Source organism: Anolis sagrei, chromosome 5, assembly GCF_037176765.1.
Source record: "Anolis sagrei isolate rAnoSag1 chromosome 5, rAnoSag1.mat, whole genome shotgun sequence".
Taxonomy (NCBI): Eukaryota; Metazoa; Chordata; class Lepidosauria; order Squamata; family Dactyloidae; genus Anolis; species Anolis sagrei.
Window position 1 is genome coordinate 130923500 of NC_090025.1, and position 19793 is coordinate 130943292.

Genomic DNA, 19793 nt, shown 5'->3' on the forward strand with positions numbered 1-19793 from the left:
TCGCGCGCCCCAGTACCTGTTGTGGTACCAGCTGGGCCCATGCGTGCCCCCCGATATCAATCCACCGGGGGAGGGGAGCAGGAGACTCTACCCAGCGGTTAACCTCGCGAGTTAGCTTAGCGAGCCGGAGCTCTGCTTAGCTGCGTCCTGCCTCCATGAACGCCAACCGGAAGACCGCTACCATTTGTTGTTGAAGACCTTAGATCAGGGGTGTCAAACTCATTTTCACTAAGGGTCACATCAGCCTTATGGTTGCTTTCAACAAGATGGCTGTAACTTTAAGACTGTATAAATGTAACTATGTTGCCTTGGTGTTGAAAGCCTCACAGGCCATGTAAAAGGACTTGGTTGGCCAGCTGGATTTGATCCTCAGGCCTTGTATTTGACACATGTGTCTTAGATAGTGATACAATAAAACTGTTTTGTCTTCAAGCCTGTGTTACAGAACTTTTGGTCAAGTATGTTTGTTTAGAGAGACAGCATGTTGCATTGGACTATAATTATGGAAATCAAAGTTCAAATCACTATGAAGACTGCCACCAGATTAATTGGCCAATGTAATAAAGACTGGAATTTCTCAAGTAAACAAGGGACAGATTTCCTGTTTCATTCATGAAATGGCATAAAACCATGCTTGGCAACCTTGGGTGAGATTGTTGTGCCCCACTAGTATACATTTCTGGGTTCTGATCTGCATATTTAAAGCCACCAAGAAGAAGTTTACTGTATGGAAAGTCCTACTGAGTCTAAACTGTAAAGATGTTCTCAAATGGTTCATGACTAAAATCCATATTACCAGACTTTTTAAAACAATACTGAGTCTTCTGAAACCAAAAACATTCCCTTGAGTAGACCTGTCACATTACTGTGCTCTTTGTAGCTCTTCTTTCACACCATTTAAGCCCCCCCCCCTTTTTTTGCAAAAATAATACATAAATCAATGGTATTTAATGTGTTGTCAAAGAATTTCATGGCCAGAATCACTGGGTTGTTGTGAGTTTCCTGGGCTGTATGGCCAACCAGAATGCTTCTGGAACATGGCCATACAGCCCAGAAAACTCACAGCAATTCACTAACGGTATTTAATTTTTCTGTTCAAGATCATTGGGTCTCAAGCTTCACTCTAAAAACACTTTCAACGGAAATTAAGTGGTAGGGATATTGTGAATAAACATATTCTGGGAAATGCTAGCTTGAAAACATTAATATTTTACTACGTGCATATTGAGTGGAAACCTTGCTCTAAATCCAATTGCTTCTCACAACTACAATATAACGGCTGAATCGGTCACTGAATAACAACTAGAAATGTGTGTAAAATAATGAGTCAATGGCTCTACTCTTGTTGGGAGTAGCAGTTGGATTTGGGCTGTGATTTCCCATCAAGCAAAGCTTCAGCCCTCGTGGTTTTTCAACCAGGTTAAATATGTTGAACTCTTGTCATGTGATTATTCTAGTTGCCTCAGTACACCCTTCTTGAACACAACTAACTATAGTTAGACCTCATAAACATTTTTGATCAGTGGACTCATCCTTCTCAATCTGCTTGGACATTTGAAGATTCACACCCAATAACTGCATTTCTCTCAGTAGTAATACTTATGCCATTTGATATAAGAGTTAATTTACCCCCTTTCCCCTAGCTAGCTCTCCCAAGACCATGATCTTATAATTTATATAACTGAATTTCATATAGGGTTCTGGATATTCGGCACTTTAAAAAAAAGTAAACATGCATTACTGGGTCATCATAATTATTTGAAGGCACTCCACAAGACAATGTTTTCTGCACCCATGAAGTTAGGTTTTGAAACCTCTATAAATTCTGCAAAACGTCTTTGTTTGCTTAATTTTATCTGGCTTTTTTTCTATGCAGGAAGAAATAAAACTTGGCTCAATCTTCAAAGACATCTTATTCAGCCACCGCTCTACCTTTCAAAAGTTTGGCAAATGTTCTCCGTATAATGCCAAGAACATTTCCATAGCCATAAAAATGAGGAATTTAATTTTTGGGTGCTTGCTTGTTTTTAATTAAAAACTCAGATTCTGAAGAGATTGAATTTTATGCTATCAAATAAATATGGAGTAGTAAAAATCAGGTATAAACAATTCCTAACAACACATAAATGTTACAAAAGGGGGGCATGAGTGATGCATATTTTCAACTTTCCTCAAACTCTTTATCAGTTAAAATAGCACAGAATTGGATAATATGAAAGAAAGAAGTAAAATTAAAAAACAGATGTTTTTCTCATTGGATATCTCTATAGCTGACAGATGGAGACCTCTACACTGCCATATAAAATGCAGATTATCTGTTTTCAACTGGATTATATGACTGTGTAGACTCTGATAATCCAATTCAAATCAGATAATGTGGATTTTCTGCTTTGATAATCTGGATTATATGGCAGTATAGAAAAGGCATAAGAAAACCAGTCATTGCTACCATGACACTACTGACTCCTTTTTGGTTTAGATTGCAGATAACATGTCAGTCTCTTGACAAAACTGTAGATTAAATTTAAGCAACACACTAGGAAAAACTAAAAATGCCAATTGAAGTCAAACTGTAGGTTTTACTTAATGGTCTGAGACAACTGGGAGCCCCGTAGTAATCCCAACCCTGAGCAGCTAATTATTTTTTTTTTATAGGAAATAAAATACAGAACAAAATAACTGTGTGATCCCATAGTAAAAACAAAACCCATACATGAATGAGAACTACTAAACATTATAAAATGAGTCATAACTAATAATAATAATAATAATAATAGAGTCATTAATAATAACTGGGTCATTACATAACTGAATTTGGGGTCCCTCTCAACTTTATAAGTCTCATCCTTTGCCTGTCTGTCCATATGATAATCTGTCAGGAGGGTTTGATGGTGAACTCCCAACAGGCACAATCAAAGTGGTCCCTTCTGAGCCTAGGTGTCTGATTCTATAGCCCTACTTCTCCATAAACCCAATAATGCCTATGAGGCTGGATGGCCATCTGTCAGGAAGGTTTAGATGGCTCTTTTCCTGCAATGGCAGAAATGAGGTTAGACTGGATCAGTGATTCCCAAAGTGGGTGTTACCACCCCCTGGTGGGTGCTGCAGTGATCCAGGGGTGGTGGGGGTTGTGGTAATGGACACAGGTGCATTGGGGGCGATGAATAACTGTAGGGGGGCAGTGAAAGCATAAAAGAAAGAAGAGAAGATTTAGAAAAATTGATTTCCAGGGGTAGGGCAAATAAGTTTGGGAACCACTGGATTGGATGGTTATTGGGATTTTTTCCAAGTGTGTAATTTTTTGATTAGAGAAAACGTCCTTATGGTAAGAGCTGTTCATCAAACAAGGAGTCAATTGTGGTCCCCTTCCTTCTCTGGAGTTCTTTATGCAGAGGCTGGATTGTCATCTGTCGTGAGAGCTTTGGCTGTGATCTATTGTTTCATCTGCTTCCTTGCAGAGTCTACATTTGGGATCTTTCGTCAACTTTTCAATTCTGGCTTTGATGGCATTTGTTCTAATGGATTGTTCTTGGGCTTCCAGAATCAGGCCCTCCATCTCCTTTTTCAAAGTTCCATTTGTGAGCCATGTTTTTTCTTTGTTAATTTGGCTCTCAATTTTTCCCAGGAAGTGTCCATGGAGAGCCTTCTTTTGTCAGTTTTCTCTTCTGCTCTGGATTGTGGTTTTACGGTATTAACTCTTTGTTTTTGCACTTGAAGCAGTTTACTACTATTGGCTTCCCTCAATGTTGTTGTTACTACTATTACTACTACTACTCCTATTATTATCTGCCTCTCCTGCTTGGGACAGCTGATGAAAAGGTCCTTTGGGGGATGCTTACTCCAGCCACCCAGAACCCAACTGGCGACTGTCATCTGGAAGTCGCCATATAATCCACTCCTTAGGACACCCTAAGTGTTCTAAGGGGTAAATTGTATGGGATAAGGCGATCCAGAAGGTAACCTGGACACAAATCATGGAGAGCTTTAAAGGTCTAAATCAGGCATCCTCAAACTGCGGCCCTCCAGCTGTTTTGGACTTCAACTCCCTGAATTCCTGACAATTGAACAAGCTTGTTAGGGCTTCTGGGAGTTGGGAGGCCCAAACAGCTGGAGGGTCACAGTTTGAGGATGCCTGGCCTAAACCAACACTTTGTACTTTGCCCAGAAACTAACTGGCAACCAGTAGAGTGACTTCAGTATAGATGTAATATGCTCACTCACAGAGGTGTAGTCTGGCTGCCATATTTTGAACTGGAGTTTCTGAACTTGGTACAAAGGTAGCCCAATGTATACCCTTTTCGAAGAAGTCTAACGTTGAGGTTACAAAACATGTATTGTCATCTTCAGGACTTCTAATTCAAGGAAGAGTACAAAGATAATACTTGTCTTTGATATTTGTCCTCAGTTCCACAATCAATACTGCAGAATTACCATATGACTTAAGAGTCATGGATATACATAATAGCACAGAACACAGTGCTTAGCTATTCCTAATATTGCATAGGAAATCTTTCATTTAAAGATCCCAGAACTGTCAATGACAAAAAGAAAGACTCTTACTGTGTTGAGCTTCATACTGAGCGCCATGATGCTGTAACTGTTGGCTACGTCTGTAACAGCCTTCACCAGCCTTCAGGGCCTGTTTAAACAGTTTTTCCGCTTCCACAATAGTTGTGGCTTCCTCCTCTGCCAAGAGTATATAAGCAGTGGCACACCTACCAGTGAAATGACAAAATGTATCATCAGGAAAGGAACTAGAGCAGTTGTAAGGTATTTTCTAGGACACAACAGGTGAATGCAAGGTTTTTATGATAACCCTGATCTCCAGAGTTGTAGTCCAATGTCCCAACTAAACCACGCTCACTGAAATTGCCATTTTAAAATGAAGCATTTTTACTATATACAATATTCACTGAATATTTTAGAGAAATTATAAATAACACATACATGATTTTAAAAATCAATGTCTATGATTAGTACAGAACTAGTAATTTTTGTTCCCAATGTTGTTGTTGTTGTTGTTGTTGTTGTTATTATTATTATTATTATTATTATTATACCTGCCTCTTCCCATGGCTCAGGGCAGGTTACAGTATAGTTAAAACACATAAACATTGTAAAGATTCTATAAATACACATATTAAAATATATTTTTATAAAATATAAAATACACAAAACAGAAATGACAAACAGGACACGAGTTTAAAACACATGATTAAAACTGGCTGGGTAAGCCTGCCAGACAAAATAGGTCTTTAAATGGTTCTTCAATTTCAACAGGTCATTTATCCCCAATTTGTCATTGTACTTAATCCCTTGTTATGTAACAACCTATTGCAAAGTTTCCAGTATTAGTATAACATCAGTGTCAATAAATGAAAGGTTATAGACTGCCTGCGATCATCCTTCTCCAACCTGATATATATAAGTCTGGTGTAACACATCAAAAATAAAAGGTCATGTTGGATGAGGAGGACAAGAAATGTACTTTCATGTGCTTATGAAAAGAACAAGATTGAAGACAACTGATCTATATCAACAAAAGACTTTGAAAGGATTGTAAGTATGCTTACTCATTTAACTCTAAGGCTTCGTGTGCTGCAGAGATTCTGGCTTGGGGGTTTCTTTCTCTCCATGCCTTTTGCATTACTATTGAATAAAAGATAGACAACAGGCATATTGTTTAATTTGGGCACCCATCTGAAAGGACATTGCTGGAGTCTAGAGCAACATACATGTGGGACATTTTACTATGCGAACAACTCATTACATTTTTTTAAAAACCCAACCCATAGTCCAGCACAACCAACGGACCTCTTTACATCCCTGCAATTTTCTCTTTCAATAAATTCAGCAAAGATTAACATGTTCTACACATAGAAGAACCAGTAATGGATGTTGGAGTAAAATAGACTAATCAGACTCCACTCAAAATCCAGATATGGAACCAATGAAGTAGAAGATGGGAAAACTCAATCTGTTGTATGTCAGCCTGTTCAGCCTGTGACTGTGTGTGATGTTATTGATGTGATTGTGTGTGATTCAACAGACCCAGGCCACCATAATGTGTCTGATGGTGGCCTGGGTCTGTTGGCAATGGGGATGAGGGTTTGCCTGGGCCTGAGTTAAGCTCAGACGAGTGGCTCGGCTGTCTCAGGAAGATTCACAAGGTCACATTCCTGGGAGAGGCCCTTCGCAGGCTTTCTCAGAGCAACTGTCTGATGATGATTTGTCAGGTTCAGAAGTTAATGAGGGTTATGTTAATGAGAGTGTAGATAGAAGGCAAGGCTTTTGTAAACAGAGACAGAGGGCTTAAGCGCAAAGAAGATCAGTCAGTTTACAGGAAAAGAGCTGGTGGCAAGGTCAAGAGAAATGCTTTCCTTTCGGTTTAAGGATCTGGAAAAGCCTTATATTGATTCATGGGAAAGAGTTGCCTCAGTAGGGTCAACATTGGAATTTCATGACGGTCTTGCTTTCAAGTGTTCTTAGTTTCATGTACCAAGTTTTTGCCAAGCTCCTGTTTTATGTATTGGTTTTTATGCTGCCTTGTTTCATGCCGTTGTTCCAATGGATCTTATTTTGCCTTGAAGCTCATGAACTATCCTTTGTTTAGGGAACTTTACTGTTTTTGCTAATTTTACTGCTTTGCCTACATATATTATTCAATAAAGTGCTTGCTGATTTTACCAAGCTGGTGTGGGGTTTAAGGTCAGAGGTGTCCCTGTTCTGGTGTACGACACAATCATGTGTCACTAATAAAGCCGGTCTGAGTCCCTCTACGGAGGTAGAGAAGATCGGGATATAAAAGTTTTAAATAAATAATAATAATAAATAATAAAGCTCATCTTATAGCAGTAACATACATCGGAATTTCGAATCAAATTATTGAATCTCTGAAACTCCAAGCAGTTCTGGCACATTAAAGTGATCACTTCAAATCACACCCTGCAGCACAAGAGATACAATTCTGATGCAAACCAATGGAAAAACCTGTGAGTACAGTCACGTGACTATGTCAGTTATGTACAACATGCAGCTAAATGAAGCCACACCATGCAAGAGAAGTCCCTGTCTTGATGAAGATATGTATGAAGGGAGCGCCTGCAAGATATGAAGTAGTATATTGACTAGAAAGTGCTGCATTTGCTCTAGCCCTCATTAGGTCTAGACACCATCTTCTAACGAAAGCTCCTTCACTACATGGCTGTGTGTGTATTTGTGTGGTTAAAGGGAGCCTTTGTTCTTCTTTATTTTACAACGGCTCTTCCTGCTTTTCCTGGCAATTGCCTATGCACACTCATTTTCTCCTGGCAAAGTGAGAAAGTAAGTATGTGCCAGGGCTAGGCACAGACTCAGTCTCAGCCTGCTGTTACTCTTCACAGCTTGTCACAGCACAGAGGCAAAGGCTGATGCCAGTGTAACTTCTGTCTCAATTCATCAGGAAGAAACACCTGTGAGAAATTAAGTCGCTCTCACATGCTGCCCACCTTAAAAACCTGCATTAAGTATCAAGTGATCTGTGCATGGTTTCAAGGCAACAATACAACAAGAGACTGGAGGCCTACTGCATTCATCAAAGCATGAAATGCACAAAAGCAATCTGGAACTGCATTATATGGTCAGTGTAAACCCATATAATGCATTTGAAACTGTATTCTATGGGTCTACATTGATATGGCAGTGTAGATCCTGTGAGAGTGAGTGGTACCTCATTACTAGATATGTGGAAATCTCCCTCTTTTGAACTTGCAACATTTCTCCATCTCCCACCTACACCATTTTCCCACTTTATGTTGGGTTGTTTGATTATGACTTTTTCCCGAACAGAAATACGCACATTTTATTCCTATTATTCCTAAGGTAAGCATTCACCTATGCAGTTTACCTAGCACACTGTCCATCTGTCCTCATTTGAATGAAACATATTGTGATGAACCTTTTTAGTTGTATGTATTTTTGGTGTTTTACACATGCTTTATTTTTTCCCAAAATTCCCCACAAAAGTTTGAATTCTCCAAGTGCATTTCTCATTCCAATGAGTCTCAAGAGAAGTGGAAAGACTACTTCCATTGAGATTGTTTAATTCAACCAACTCCTTTTCCATCTCTACATTGTTTCAATTTTCATTTTCTGGAATCCAGAAAGAAGTATATTAGGTAGCAGTTGAGATGCCAGTGAAGGGAATCACTGGGATATATGAGACACTTAAGTTTTTTTTTATTTTCTTCAACCAGGTTTTGTTAATTCATTCTAAACCAGAAGTTCACAAATAGAGTTGGTAAAATTCTTACTGGCATCTGCAGGCCTTAAATGGTCTGTATCACATGTAAAGAAAGTCTGATGATCTTGTGCTGAAAGATTCATATCATAGTATGTCAAAGGTTCTCTTCCTGTCACCCATGTATACCTGCGGGAAAATAGAAGAGTTTGGTTACATACATGTATGTCATGCTTATAATGGAAGAAATGAGCACTGGGGATAGCCTCAGACATCTCAACTGAGCAAAGGATAAAATAGTGGCAGCTGAATCTTCCTCCAACTATAATATCAGCACAGTGTTCTTTACCATACTGGTGGGGAAATAGCTACATGCAGGAGGTGCTACATGGGACATACAGTCCTCCAGCAATTAGCAAATCTTTGTTGCCTCACTATGAAGAATATTCATGAATATTCAAATCCTTGATAAAAAGGAGTGTTTCAACACTTGAGACACCCAAATGAAGAAAAGGAGACCAGCTGAAAGTTTTCATTCTTTAAGACTTGGTTGGGAAAAATTCATTTGCAAAAAAACTACATCTTTTTTTTGGGCAAAAACTGATTTTGGGTAGAAAATATCAGTACTGTTCAAAACACATTTTCTGCAAAATACAGAGACAGGAAAACCATACACAGCCACATACAAGATTTTATAAATATCTGAATCTGGTACATAAAAACTATGTGCAATTTCCTACATGTGTTTTCCATACTTCACTCCCAACTTATTTTTGAATAGGTGGCAGTGAATTTTGTTAAAAAAAGTTATTTTGTACAAAATATATTGAATCACATAGGGAATAGAACAAAGGAATGCGAATATGACACCAATAACAGGGCCACTGTTCAGTTCTCCCTACACCTGAGTTTAATCCAACTATGTTCTGAGAAACCCCAGGAGTCCACAAAAGTAACATAGGGGTTCCACGAAAATCCTTTAAAATCTGTGCTAGAGTATGAAGATCGTATTAAAATTCAATGTAGCTCTGTTTTGAAAAATAAAATTTGAATCTGTGCCTCTGAATGACTTCTGGGTAGGACTGACTAACATATACCCATCAATGGCTGGAAAGGCTATCTGAGCTCTGTTCCCCTTGTTGTCTACCTATCAATGTGAATCAGGCTTTTGTTCTTGAGCTTACACCAAAAACAAATTTAGGAGAGAACTGGATGTTGTCCCGGATTTACGTATTCAGCTGCTGGACATACAAGTCCAATTTCAAAACTATTTAAAGTACAAAAATTAAACAATTTTATTCATCATTGTAGGTGTGAATCCAATATTTTCCTATACCATCATCATCATCATCATCATCACCACCACCACCACCACCACCACACAGTCCTAATCGCTAGGGAAATGTTCAACTTGTGATTTTGTGATATGAAATCCAGCATATATATATATATGTATCTCGTTTGCTGTGTCATACTGTTTTTGTGTCAGTAAAATAATAATAATAATAATAATAATAATAATAATAATAATAATAATAATTTATTACCAGCCCCTCCTTCTGGCTCAAGGTAGGTACAACATTGTTAAAATAGCAAAATAAAACAGAACACTATTAAACTACATTTAAGAAACATATACAAGTAAAATACAGATTAAAATTCGACCTGTAGGTTAAAATTCCCAAGTTAAAATTGACTGCCAGAAAAGACGGGTCTTCAATTGTGTTTTAGATTCTGACAGTTGATTTAGTTGTCAGATCTCTTCCATAAGATCGTTCCATAGCCTTGAGACAGCCGATGAAACTGTAACCTCTGGGTAACAGTTGTAGTCGGGTTCTGGCTAGTTGGAGTAGTTGAACTCCAGTGTTCAGGGCGGATTATATGGGAGAAGGCAATCCTGTAGGTAACCTATACCCAACCCATGTAGGACTTTAAATAAAGGCTTGCGGTATATTTAAAAGTATTTCCCTTTATTTCCAAATCTACTACATTATACAAAACACCTAGGCAATAGGAGTAGATGAAAGAAGGGAAACCTTTGCCGGTTCACAATGCTTAGGGACATAGCTAGGGTTCAGCATTGGGGAATTTCCTGAAGGGTTCCATGCCTGAAAAAGTTTGGAACTCACTGGTCTAATCACATGGGGTGAACATGTGATCAGAGTTCCTCAGTTCTTGAGGTCTACAGTAGCAATGAACAAATGCACAAAAATCCTTTAAAATACTTACCGGTTATATTCAGCTCCTCTAAACAGGTTTAGTGGATTTCGCCAGACTTTGCATTCTGCCAGAATGAAAAAAAAGTCTTATTCAATTGCCTTCTGTGAGGAAGTATTAATCTTCTTTTAGATATCAATTAAGCTGCCACCAATATGTTTAGAGACGCTGGTTTATGGCTCTGTTTATCTTTAGTTGTGTTGTGAGGTGACTTTGGTAGTGTGGAATGCACCAAGCATAAAAGCAATGGAGGAGGCAGGTTTGAAATACAAAGAGAACAAGTTTTATTGTTAACAGAACGTAATTGTTGCAGTTTTGAGAATTTGAACTTGGCACAAGGCTTGATGTTACAAAATGGCTGGTTTGAGATACATTCAGGCTTCTGATGTTACAATTCTACAAACTCCTTCTTTAGTGAAGTGCTTATACTACTTCAGAGTTCCCTATTGTGAATGTCCACACTGTTTGCCCTATACTCGGAACAAACCACTGATCACCAGTCTTTCCTTACTGGCGATCCTTAAAACCCCCTCTGTTAGATTCTTTTAACCTAAGCAATCTAACAAGGTAACACCTTCAGCTCTCTTGCTGAAGGAATATTCACAAATTCTAAGAACTACTGAATTCTCACAGCTTCACAACCCAGAGCCCTAATTGACTCTGAACCTCTTCCCCGGGTCTCATCCACCGGACTGAACTACTTTCCCAGAGTCCTTTCTTGACTCTGCCAGAGTCCTATTTGACTCTGCTCCTCTTCTCAGGGTCTCTTCCTCCTGACTGAATATTAACTGACGCTTTCAAACCTTTTATTCCTTAAACTCCGCCCACCTCCTCTGAGGCTTTGTTACCATGGCAACCTATCTCTCTCAGCTAGGCCCTGGCAACAAATGTAATACATAAATACAGATTCAAACACATTATAGATAACACTTTATAATAAACATTATAAATACAGTTTAAACACATTATAAATAACACTTTATAATAAACACATCTCTACACCTTCTAAAAGTCTTATTCAACTGCCCAATCGTACACTATGGTAAGCTTGAACCACTAATTTCAGGATGTCTGCTCAATGATCAACCTACTATATATGTTCTGAAATATTTTGGTTTCTGAACACATATAATGATGAAATATATTTTCTGGCTTGGCTATAGCAGGGAGAGATTCCTTCTCATAGTCTGTCAATGTTGTTGCATGCCTTCAAGTTATTTCTGAATTATGGCAACCCTATCACAAGATTTTATTAGCTAGATATGTATAAAGGTGGGGTTGCCTTTGCCTTCTTCTGAGACAGAAAGAGTGTGACTTGCCCAAGGTCACCCAATGGGTTTCCAAGGCTGAGGAGGCATTCAAACCCTGATGCGGAGAATCATTGTCCAACACAGAAACCATGCTGGCTGGAATATAATGTATAAGATGAAAGTTCCAGTGCATAGTGTATGTTCCAAGGCCTGCAGCAGAAATAAAGTATCCTTGAAAGTTAGATTCCCTGCGCAGAGTCTCCATTGGATAAAACTCCTTCATATGATGAAATATTATTTGAAAAACTGTACCAAAAAATAAAACAAACAAAAAGGATTCTAAAGAAGAATACAGCAGATCATCAATATCCTTTGGGGTTTAGTTCCAAGATTTCCTATGGATATCAACGTCAGTGGAAGTCTCATTATATTCAACAGTGTAGTAAAATTGTGGCAAAATCAAGGCTTGTTTTTGAAATTATTTTTAGGAATATTTCATGTCATGGATGGTTGAATCTGTGGATGTAGAATCCATAGGTATGGAGGGCCAGCTGTACTCAGAAAACCAGGAGAGAAATAGAAAAGAAGACATAGGAAGGCCTGAAGTTTGGCAGCTCCTTCTTTCACTCCATACAGGCATTTACTTAGACATAACCCTTAAAGTGACTGGATTGACCTTGAAGGAGCTGGGGGTGGTGACGGCCGACAGGGAGCTCTGGCATGGGCTGGTCCATGAGGTCACGAAGAGTAGGAAACAACTGAACGAATGAACAACAACAACAACCCTTAAAAAATAATTTCCATATATTTTGCATGATAGAAAATAAAAACAAGAGAAAACTAAATAACGTGTTGACGATGCCTGGGAGTATGCCCTGATTCAAAATTAGCCTTTTTGGGCATTGTCTCTTGAAACCTGGTTGTTCATTACAGCTTTTATATTGCAAATGATTTTATTAGAGACAAACCAGTCACTAAATGTGATTTCTAGCCTTTATTCAACTTTTGTGGAATTGTAGGGCAAGAGGGTTACAGAACAAAAACAAAAACAAAAAAGGCCAAGTAATTACTTCAGTCCCTGTGGATTTGTTTATTTCTTTGGCAAAATTACTCTGGTTAAAACTGTAAATCAATAAGGGTATCTACCACAATCTGGTGCTTCAATTCCTGCTCTGCTGTTAGTAAAAATAAAATAAATGGCACCAGCTGTTGACCAAACAAGGTAGAACCAAAGATTATTATTATTATTATCATCATCATCATCATCATCATCATCATCATCATTTTACATTTATATCTGGCTTTTTATTTTCATAAGGAGGTAAAAATATCAATATGAACTGGAAGAGGAGCATTCACATCAAAAGGGAAACTGAACTCTTTGGAGCTGAACTGCAACTGACACGTTCAGATTGGATCTCTTTCCTTATGCTTTCCTAAACTACTGACAGTTTTCTTTCATTTTGAGAAGTGGGTTTTTTGTTCATTTAAACTGAAATATGATGCTTATAGTTTAAGCAAACATATGCAATTTTTAAAAGCAATTTGTTACATAACTTGTTAGGAACCCCTGGGAAGTAATTCACTGTCATTAATGTTATAATCAAATTGTGATGCTGTGGGACACTTGGGGCTTCCATAGGCTGCAGTTTGTCTACCCTGCTTTAAGCTAAAGTGGAGGCAATATTCTCCACGACTTGGTGTAGATTAGATTTTTGCATACATTTCAGATACACTTTTTGTAAATAATCCATATAATTTTCAAAAATATAATGTTATGACTTTTTAAAAAAAGAGTGAACCATAATGTTGGACAGAGCAATGGAAATAGTTGTTGAAAGCCAGACACGGGGCTATGCCAGGAGAAAGATATGCCACTTTGTTGGTGAGAGGGCATGTCCCAGACACTCTTAAATATAGCAGCAGAAGCCTCCAGGGGCCATTGAAGGACCACTAGCGATGTTCTCTCATTTGCAGGCCCTGAAACAGTATATTCCACGACCATTTCAGTTAGGACTGAATTTCTATACAGACTTTCTTTGGAATTAATACTACTGACCTTGTGAATGTTACTTCTGAATACAAATGCTGAAAACTCTAATGCAGGGCTTCTGAAACCTTTTACTGTTACCAAATTTGTTATGACCTTGATGTTGACCTAAAGTGATGGTTCTCAACCTGTGGGCCACGGCCAAGCAGTGAGCTGTGAGAATGAAAATCCAGTCCGCAAACTTCCTTGCTCTTTATTTATTTAATTAATTTCTGCTCCTTTCTGCAGAGCTAACCAGCCCTGCCCCTTTTGGTACTGATGTTGGAGAGTGGTCCCTGGTCAAAGTGGTCCCTAGTCAAGTGTACCCTGGTCAAGAAAAGATTGGGAACCACTGACCTAAAGCAACCCCATTTATGGCCAGGAACCACAGTTTAAAAAGCAGAGTTCTAATGTAATTTTTTCCTTTCTTTTTTCCTCATAAATATTGCAGAGTACAATGTCATGCTACCTGGTAAGATGACATTTTGCAATATATATGAAATGTCAGTAATAATAATTAATAACATATCTACATTGAGTCCTTGGCCTCTCCTAGGGTTCAGTTCCAGGAACTCCCTCTGAATAACAAAGTCTGTGAGTGCTCAAGTCCCATTATATACAACGGCATAGCAAAATGGTGTCCATTGATAAATGGCAAAATCAAGATTTTCTTTTTGGATTTTGGGGAGGTGGTGTGAGATGAATATTTCGAGGCTGTGGGTGGTAGAATATGTGAATGCAAAATCCGTTGATACAGAGGGCCAACTGTATCTCCTGTACACATAACTTGCTATAACAGGAACAAAACAATTCTCTTACCTGAAACACTCTGCCGATTGGAATCTGAATCTCCATTGCTTGTATTTGAGTTAGTGGGAGAATTATTGTCCACCCCACCCAGCAGAGGGCGCAAGTGACTCACAGAGACTTGCTCGATGAATGACGTCCCATATTTGCGAAAATACCACCATTCAAATATCTAAAACAGAAAGAGACAAAAAGAATATACATAATTTGCTTTTCTTAATGTGTAGGCCATTTTTAACTGACCACAAACATATTCATTAAAAAATATCCAAAGCCCCTCCAAAAGTGTGTCCCGTCACTACATACTATGTTCCAGCATGACCAGAACAACATCACCCCTGAATCAAGATTGAAGCATGGGGGGGGGGGGGGCTGAATCAATACATAGGTGGGTCCACTCCCTTCTGATCCACGCACTGGAAAAACCTGGTAAATGATAGAAGATAGCTACCGTTTCATACACAAAACATACAACTTCACAATAGGACCCCTTCTGGTAGAAAAAGATGCTTGAATGGAAACCATAAGCAGATAAAGAACAAATAGACTAAAAGCAAGGCAGTGAAGAGTTTTAATTGGAAAAACCATGTGTCCTCAACTAAAGGAGGAGTTAAAAAGCCATTTTCTCTATAAGACTGGGTTGTCAATTGTGTTATTGGGCAAAAACACTCCAGGGTCTTCCTTGACTAGCGGTCTAATGCTGCCACTAAGCTCAGCATGCACACACACACACACTTCTAGTACTGCAAGGCTGCAGGGCAAAGGCAGTCTCCAAATGGCCCCATTTCCTGGCTGCAGTGTACTGAAGAGGCAGATGGTAAATTAAAGTTGCTACCCTGAGAATCTGGTCTTAGTCAGGCCAAACTGAGACATTGCAGGTGAGATGTCTCTATTAATGCAAAACTGCCAATGACTAGAAAGGTGGCACATTCCTTTCCCTTTATCTTCAACACCCTTATTTGTTTATTGTGTATTTTATTGATTGATTAGATTTGATTTAGTTCCCATTTTTCTCCCAAATGGAACCCAATGATGCAAGATTGAAAGGGCTTGGCTCTGACCCAAAGGAGGCTTCTCATCGCTGCCAAGTGCAATCTGACACACTGAAAGGCAGTCCTCCAATACATGCATAAAAGTGGTGTGTGCGCCGGCCACTATTTTTGTTGTTATTTTGTTTTTTGGGAAATTGCTCAGGGGGATATTTCATAGACAAGGAATCTAGCAAACTGGTGAGGTTTCCATAGCAAAACACTTGTACTGCCTTTCTAAGACCCGGGCATCAATTACACGAATCTCCTGGTAACGCCAAGGTGGGGGAAATAAGCCAGTAGTTATATTGGTTAGAGCTAATGAGAACTGCAGTCCATCACTATCAGAAGGACCATGCATCTTTATACCCCGCCTCCATCTACACGAAGGGTCTCAGGGCAGCTTACACGAGACCAACCCCAATCAACAGTCTTATCAAGACTTGTTGTTTGGTTTGGTATTGTGATATTATGTAGATATTATGAATAATATCTACAATTTCCCTGAGGACAGGGGTTCTTAACTTTTTGTGTTCCACAGACCTCTTTGCTAGTCAGGTGAATACCACAGACCCCTACTCAGAATCATCATAGTTTTATGACACTCAACATTGGCATGTCTTTAAAGTAAATGTTAGGTTTATTCAAAATTTCAACTTTCCCTCAACTTCAATACCTGATACTTAACACATCTATTCAAACAGTCATTTTCAGCAAATATTTAGAATTTTAAGTAACATGATTTGAATACTATTGTAATTTATTGCTTATATTAAAAAGTGAAGAAGTACTAGATTTCAGTTAGAGGTCAGCAAAAATAAAAATAATTTGCTTTTCCCCCCCAAATCATTCCACAAACCCCAAGGGGTCCATGGACCCCTGGTTAAGAACCCCTCCCTTAGGATATGTAGTGTGGAGCTGTCACAGATCTTTATACTTATCTGACCCTTATCAGTAAAGCATAAGTAAACTTACATGGCAGTTTGTGTCACATCAGAGAGCAAACAATAGTATCACAGTGTCAACAGCACCACCACCAATGCAGTTGTCTCGGCTGTACCTTGGCATCAGCATTGGGAGTCTTGGACCCAAGGCTGCAATTCAATGCCCCCCCCCCCCCCCCAGTCTCTTGGGATATTCATCTTAATCCATCAAGACTCAAGCTCTACCTTAACTACATTATGGATTGGATAAATATCTTAATGGAACATTTTTAATTGAATCAACCCAAGTTGCACTTCCTACAGCAATATGCAGGTTAGAAAACCTCTGCTTTGAAATGCATTCATGCTGTCAGGGAAAGCTATATACAAAAATGCTTATGTTGTGGAAACTTGTGTAGAATGCATTTGCTTTTTCCTCATGCTTTTAAAAAATTGCAAACTGATGCAGAAATTGGGTGGAATAATCCAGTGTAAGAATATACATGAAGAGAGAAATGCACTAATTCAGTTAATGCAAAACTGAAACAGATCAGGAAGAGTGGATTCGTCCATTCTTCACTCTATACTCCCCAAAATGTATGAAATCATTTTTTTATTAATAATAATAATTTTATTGATTAGCCCTTAGACCATATCACAATACCAAACCAAACAACAAGCCTTGATAAGACTCTGTTGATTGGGCTTGGCCTCGTGTAAGCTGCCCCGAGACCCTTCAGGTAGATGGAGGCGGGGTATAAAAATAAAGTTGTTGTTATTATTATTGTAAATAAATATGATAAAACTGAGTATATGCATCCATTAGGTAAAGGTAAAGTCTAGTCATGTCTGACTCTGGGGTGTGGTACTCATCTCCATTTCTAAGCCGAAGAGCCAGTAATGTCCGTAGACACCTCCAAGGTCATGTGGCTGGCATGAGTGCATGGAGCGCAGTTCGAAAACATGCAAATGTGAGTAGATCAATAGGTACCGCTCCGGCGGGAAGGTAACGGCACTCCATGCATCCATTATTTTTACTTAATTATTCAACCTGATTAAAACCATTAAATATTTTAGAATACATCCAATCTGTTGGAAGATTAGAAAATATATTAAAATAAATACAAAACACATAAAACAAAACTAATGAAATGATGTTTGACCAAGAAGTAAATTATCCATTAAAACATAGCAAAATAGTAATAGAAAATAGAGTTCCTTATTTCCCACCTGGTTTGTTACCATTGTAGCATCCTTAATCCTCTATAATAATACACAATCCATAAATTAAACATGTGGTGGTTTCTTTAGAATTCTAGTTTAGCATTATTGGTACCATTATCTGCACATGAAATGAAAGGCATTCAAATGATCATACACTGATTTCCTTTAATCTTGCTTTATGAAAGGCTCAGTTAAGTTGATTCATGATGACAAGACTGGGGTTTTTTTTTTGAAAGCTGCTGTTTCACTGTCAGAATTGTTGATGCCTTAAAAAAATTCTCTCAGGAGTAGAAATGTTGCTTGCAAGCCTCTTTTGTTCAGACTTGCAAGGAAATTTCTCTAAAGATTAATCATGTGGCTTGAGGTGCAATCATTTCAAGGAATACCCAAGACACATTAATTAAGTAAGTAATGATTCCTCTGTTGCTTGAAAGCAGCAATGTGGCAAGGAAGGTCACCAAACTGCTTTGGGACACATTGTTATTCTTCAGAGATCTCTTTAGGGAGAGGGACCAAATATTGCTTGGAGATCCAGTGAAAACAAAGACGTTTTAAGAATTGTTATTCATTTCTTCTGAGACTTTAGTATAATGAGTCCCTGGTCTTTGGTGAATGGGGATAGCTCTTTGGGTAATTATCAAATAAGGTGAGTGTCAACGAGGAATTAAACATAAAAATGGGCAATAAATGAAAAGGCCTGATGATATCACAAAATATACAACAAGGTCTGGAAAGAGGCAAAGTTAGCCCAGTGCTGTACTCAGATAGTTTCAGACTCTGATCTTACAGGGTCACCTATTTCAGAATTGGGGAGAATTGGTTACGGCAAAATGTGAAAAGTTGTTCCCTGTCGCACCTGAAAGACTTTCTATTATGTTGAGTAGGCCATGAACTTTTGTCAAACTCTTGCCCTGATCATACTCACTTATCTGGAACAATAAAATTCAGGAACAAAGGCTTAGATTAAGTTGGGACATACTGAATTTCTCATTCTCTCCTCAAAGAAAGCAAGAAGTCTTAACCTATTAGGTCATCCTAGATACCTATTAAGGCAGTTGTTCTCAACCTGTGGGTTCCCAGATGTTTTGGCCTTCAACTCCCAGATATCCTAACAGCTGGTAAACTGGCTGGGATTTCTGGGAGTCGTAGGCCAAAACACCTGGGGACCAACAGGTTAAGAACCACTGTATTAAGGTATGATTCTGGGTAGGTTCTGTATCAATGAGATGGTACAACCCTATACCATAACATTACTCCTCTATTTTAAAATTTGGTTCCTTTGAAATAAAACAGCTCACAAGAAAATCGTTTCCATTTGAAAACATTAAAAATTCTGGTGTATTTAGATAATGTGAGTTGGGGATAGAGCACAAACTGAGACCTCTAGAGGAGTAGGAGAATGACTGTGCTTATTATCAGGTAGTGGGTATGTATATGTAAAAAAAACTTTACAAATACATGTCAATTCTAATCTATATGTTTGATTAATCAAACAGCAATAAAAGTTGGAATGTCTGATGGTATCATTTTCAAGAATGACCATAGATGGCTAAAATTTGTTTCTGATCTATGGCAACCCAAGACACATGGGTTTCCTTGGCAAGGTATGTGCAGAGATGATTGGTCTTTATCTTCCTTTACCACACTGAGCGAGTGTGATTTGCCAGGGTCACCCAGTGGGTTTCCATGGCCAGATTAGTCATGCCAGACTAATCTGATCTCTTTTTTCGATAGAGTTACAAGCTGGGTAGATGCGGGGAATGCCGTGGATGTAGCGTACCTGGATTACAGTAAGGCCTTCGACAAGGTCCCCCATGACCTTCTGGCAAGGAAACTAGTCCAATGTGGGCTAGGCAGAACTATGGTGAGGTGGATCTGTAATTGGTTAAATGGACGAACCCAGAGGGTGCTCACCAATGCTTTCTCTTCATCTTGGAAAGAAGTGACGAGCGGAGTGCCGCAGGGTTCCGTCCTGGGCCCGGTCCTGTTCAACATCTTTATTAATGACTTAGATGAAGGGTTAGAAGGCAGGATCATCAAATTTGCAGACGACACCAAATTGGGAGGGATAGCCAATACTCCAGAGGACAGGAGCAG

The 19793-nt window shown here is 38.7% G+C and overlaps 1 protein-coding gene across 4 annotated transcripts in view; it reads right to left on the reverse strand.

The window, feature by feature from the left end:
- ST7 (suppression of tumorigenicity 7) overlaps nt 1–19793 on the reverse strand; it is a 128839-nt gene that overhangs the window by 38736 nt on the left and 70310 nt on the right. For all 4 annotated transcript variants that reach the window (XM_060777693.2, XM_060777690.2, XM_060777691.2 and 1 more), the window contains exons 3-7: nt 14534–14693; nt 10448–10502; nt 8292–8407; nt 5574–5649; nt 4561–4715 (exon numbers count right to left, since the gene is read on the reverse strand). In XM_060777693.2, the coding sequence (XP_060633676.1) occupies nt 4561–4715; nt 5574–5649; nt 8292–8407; nt 10448–10502; nt 14534–14693 (562 nt within the window). The remainder of the gene's footprint in view (nt 1–4560; nt 4716–5573; nt 5650–8291; nt 8408–10447; nt 10503–14533; nt 14694–19793) is intronic.